Source organism: Portunus trituberculatus, chromosome 29 (genome assembly GCF_017591435.1).
Source record: "Portunus trituberculatus isolate SZX2019 chromosome 29, ASM1759143v1, whole genome shotgun sequence".
Classification (NCBI taxonomy): Eukaryota; Metazoa; Arthropoda; class Malacostraca; order Decapoda; family Portunidae; genus Portunus; species Portunus trituberculatus.
This window is the reverse complement of record NC_059283.1, coordinates 13,239,249-13,243,444: the sequence shown is the minus strand read 5'-3', so window position 1 is coordinate 13,243,444 and position 4,196 is coordinate 13,239,249. Positions and strand designations below refer to the sequence as shown.

Sequence of the window (4,196 nt, the reverse complement as noted above, 5' to 3'; positions counted from 1 at the left end):
CTCACTTCTGTCTTCCCTCGCATCTCTTTCCCGTTAGGAGCATTCATTCCACTCCCTCTCTCCCTCACTCACTCACTCACTCACTCACCCACTTCTCTCTTCCTTCCCCCCCACCCGTCAGGAGCTGGAGGTGGAGGTGCAGGAGTCATGGCTAGGGCGGGGCGTCATGACACTTTCCTGCCACGTCAGCATCTCCCACGTGTACCACCGCACCGCTAACCTCACCCTTGTACACGCAGACCACCCCCAACCTGCAGGCTTCGGGTGGTTCTCCTCAGGTGAGTCAATTAAAACCCCTTGATTGTAGCCACAGGTGATCAGGTGAGCTAAATCCCCCAGGTGCTCACGGAGATTAAGGTGGGTATGTTTCTTAAGGAGTGTGGATGTTTGGTTCACGAGCTTCTGACGTGGCCGTAGGGAGCGCATCATGGGAGGGGAATTAATGCGGGGTAAAGGCAGAGGTTAAATGAGCAAGAGTGTATCTGTACAAGTGATTGATCTAAGCTGCTTTGGCTGTGTGGTGCATCTCAGTGGTACAGTGAAAGCTGGGTTCTAGGTAGCGAGAGAAGTGTGTGTGTGTGTGTGTGTGTGTGTGTGTGTGTGTGTGTGTTTAAATCAGGATATGTAATAATAAGGACTACATTTTAGAGCCTCTGTCTCTTCTGTGGTATTTTTGACAGGCAATAAAAAAAAAGTGATGTTTCATGATTCCAGTAACAGTGAAAGCCGGAGTATTGGTAGCGTGTGTGTTAAGGCCAGGATTTGTAATACTAAAAACCACATTTTCACGCCTATTTCCTTTGTGGTACTTTTAAAAGGCGATAAAAAAAAAGTTATTGTTCTCTCACGGTTTTCATGATTCCAATAATACAGTGAAAGCCGGACTATTGGTAGTGTGTGTGTTAAATCAGGATATGTAATAGTAAGGACCACATTCTCACGCCTCGGTCTCCTGTGCGGTGCTTTTAACAGACGACAAAAAAAGTGATGTTTTTCTAAATTTTTCTTTTGTGATTCCGACGAAAGTTTAACCGTTTCAGTACCAAGTACACTTCTCACCTCCCGTACTTTTATTTCCGCTCAGTGTAGATGTGTTTATACGAAGCATCAAGTGTCAGCCAAAGGATTTTAACACTTTGCACTTCAGACGTTGGTAATAGAGAGGTTTAGTGTTCATCATTTAGGCACTGAAGTACACAATTTTTGCTGTTCGAAGTGTATTGATATTGAAATCAAAGGAATAATAATAATAACAGGTAATCTTTGAGAGAGAACACTTGGTTACTGAAGAACATTGATTTTCGCTGCTTGTATGTAATCTGCTTATATTAAATCACAGCTACTGCAATAAACACTAACGATGTTTAAGGAACATTTGGAAGTTTATGAGCTATTGAGAGAATTAAGACATGTACTATGGATTCTGCAGTTTACTTGTGTCCGTGGTCTTCTGTCTTATTTATTTATTTTTTTTTATTTATACCATGTGAGGATTTCACGGGAATTTATGGGCTAAAGGGGATACTTTTTAGGGTACCTCTTATCTCAAAGCCCACCCGCTAGGAAACCGTTGCCCTGAGTGAAAAACCCCAACCTGCACTCAGACTGTGGACAGGATTCGAACCCGTGCGCTTGGAGACCCCTCGGATCCCAAAGCGAGTGATGAGGTACCGCATCTTAGTAGGCCTTTTTGAATGATGGTGTTTGTTGCCCTTAGCCAGTTTTCCCCTCTTACATAAAAAAAAAAAAATCATCCGGCGTGGTACTGTACCGCGCTCCGTTTTCGCTCTCAGTAGCACTTTGTTAAATTTTCGTCGACTACTCGTATCTAAACTCACACTAACTTATAATTGGCTAACTTAGTGGCGAATTTAAAACAGCTTAATGTACTACATCCATCTTGAAGCGGGATGGACTCTCATTTTTCTCAGTGTTTGGTGACGTAATTACAAAGTTTTGGTTCTAAATAACTTGTAGTGTGGAATTGTTATCAGTAACTTGAATGAATAGTTTTGAATAGTTTCTTGCACATAGTTACGGTAGTACTGATGATCGGGTGGCAGAGGTTAGAGGGGAGTAATGTAAAGGTTTTGTGTATGCTGTAGATTGACTGACTGATTTACGGGGGTGTTTGATTAGAGATTGGGATTGTTTGTAGTGATGAAATGTAAATGCTTGCTGTAAATGTGGTGTTTGGAATAGCAGTAAGTGACTAATGCTAACTACTAACCATTGAGTAGAGTAAGGTCATCTCATTACAGTATAAGACACAGCTTTTCCTTTGATCATAACACTGGTGTCCTCCTCTCCCCGCTTCCTGACGCCCCTGCACTTGCCGCCCCGTCAGGCTGCTCCCCTGGGGCCTCGCTGATGCTGCTGCTGCTGCCCGCCTCCCTGCTCTGCTGCTGCTGCTCCTCCTCCTGCTCCCTCAACGCCGCCTTCTCCTTGTAAAACTCGCCGCGGCACGTGCTCAAAAAACTCCTTCGCGGCTTCGAAGTGTTTTGTTCCTCGCGTGAAAAAGCGAACAAGGAGTGACCGAGCTTGATCTCCCCTTTGGGACGCCACTCCCGCCGCCTCACGTCTCCTGCTTTACTAACTTCACGTCTGACCTTTCTTCCCTTCATGACGTCTTTTTCTTTCCTTTCGTTTCTTATCAGATCCTCCTTCCCTCAGTGATTCCTTCTTTCCGGTTATACTTCTCTTTTTTCCTCCTTTCTTCCTTCTTTCGTCTCTAACTTTCTTCCTTTCCTCATTCTCTCATTTTCTTCATCTTTATCATCCTCACATCCATTTGCAATTGTAGCTTACCTTCCCTTTTCTTCTTTTCTCTCCCTGCTTTCCTTTCCCTTCATTCCCCTTCATTCTTTGTTAATCTGTAGTTGGTGTGATATGTAGGTCCCTGAAGCGCCACTGGGAAGGCGCTACCACTGCTGTCACTGTTGGTGCTGGTGCTGCCGCCGTCACTGCTGCCATCACTGCCTCCGTCACTGCAGTAAACCTAGAACTTACCTTAGCGCAGAGGAGCAGTGTGCCGTTTATTACAGTGATACCGTGACGTGGGAGAGTGAGACGTGTGTATATTGCGAGACGGTACTAAGCACGTACTTGTGAAAATCCTGTGAAATATACTCAACTACTAATTACTTCCCCCTCCCTCCCTCTCGCAGGTTGGAAAGTGAGAATTTGCATCTCCCCGAAAAACGTAGTTCATAAGCTGAGCGATTTACGGTTATGATAAAGGCGCGGCTCAAGAATCTTCCATGAGTGTGTGGGTGTTTTATTTCTGCGATGCATTGTGACGCTGCGTGGGTGGACTAAGGTGGAGGAACAGCGAAGTGGAGAGGAATGAGACTGATGGGAATTGAAGTACGCGAGGAGTGGAGGAGAAGCCGAAGTGTGACACATGTATGTGAATACGTGAGGAAAAAGAAAAGTGAGTGGAATAAAACCAAGGAAAATAACAGAAAAAAAAAGCTAATCGATGAACCCAACCGCAGATAATACAATACCTATTACCTGCAAACTGAAATACCTGGAATCTTGTAGTGGTGAATAAAAGCTTGTCGATAGAACTTACTCCGAACTAACAGTGAAGTGGAAACTACGAATATTGGTAAAAATGGAGTGAGTGGCAAGTGCGGATAGTGAAGCCAGTGGAACCTTGCTACTTTCATGTACCTTCAACTTTACTGCGTCTAGTGAAGCTTCCTCGCTCTCACCTGAGTGTACCTGCGTGGGAAAAAAAAAATAAGGTGTTCACGCTAAATTGGAATCGAGTTTATACACAAATAGCATGAGAGAGAGAGAGAGAGAGAGAGAGAGAGAGAGAGAGAGAGAGAGAGAGAGAGAGAGAGAGAGAGAGAGAGAGAGAGAGTCCATTAAACACGTAGAGCCTATAAAGTGATGATTGTGGAGGGACTAAGCAAAAGATAAGTGAGCTGCTCGTGCACTTATTTCACAGATGAAACGCCATTTTAAGTAAGAAAAGTCGTGTGAGTGTGTGTAGAGAGAGAGAGAGAGAGAGAGAGAGAGAGAGAGAGAGAGTTCTAAAGCTACACAGCAAGAAGGAAAAATATGCATAACATGTAGAAAACACACACACACACACACACACACACACACACACACACACACACACACACACACACACACACACACACACACACACACACACACACACACACACTCCCCGTCGG

The 4,196-nt window shown here is 44.5% G+C and overlaps 1 protein-coding gene across 3 annotated transcripts in view; it reads left to right on the top strand.

Moving 5' to 3' along the window:
- Positions 1-3,874, top strand: part of LOC123510611 — a 29,764-nt gene extending 25,890 nt beyond the window's left edge. The window contains exons 6-7 of one of the 3 annotated variants that reach the window (XM_045265894.1): positions 122-278; positions 3,168-3,874. In XM_045265894.1, the coding sequence (XP_045121829.1) occupies positions 122-278; positions 3,168-3,235 (225 nt within the window). In that variant the 3' untranslated portion in view covers positions 3,236-3,874. Of the gene's footprint in view, positions 1-121; positions 279-2,347 lie in introns of all 3 variants that reach the window. The other 2 variants (XM_045265892.1, XM_045265893.1) reach the window with 2 other exon arrangements.
- The last annotated feature ends 322 nt before the right edge of the window (positions 3,875-4,196 follow it).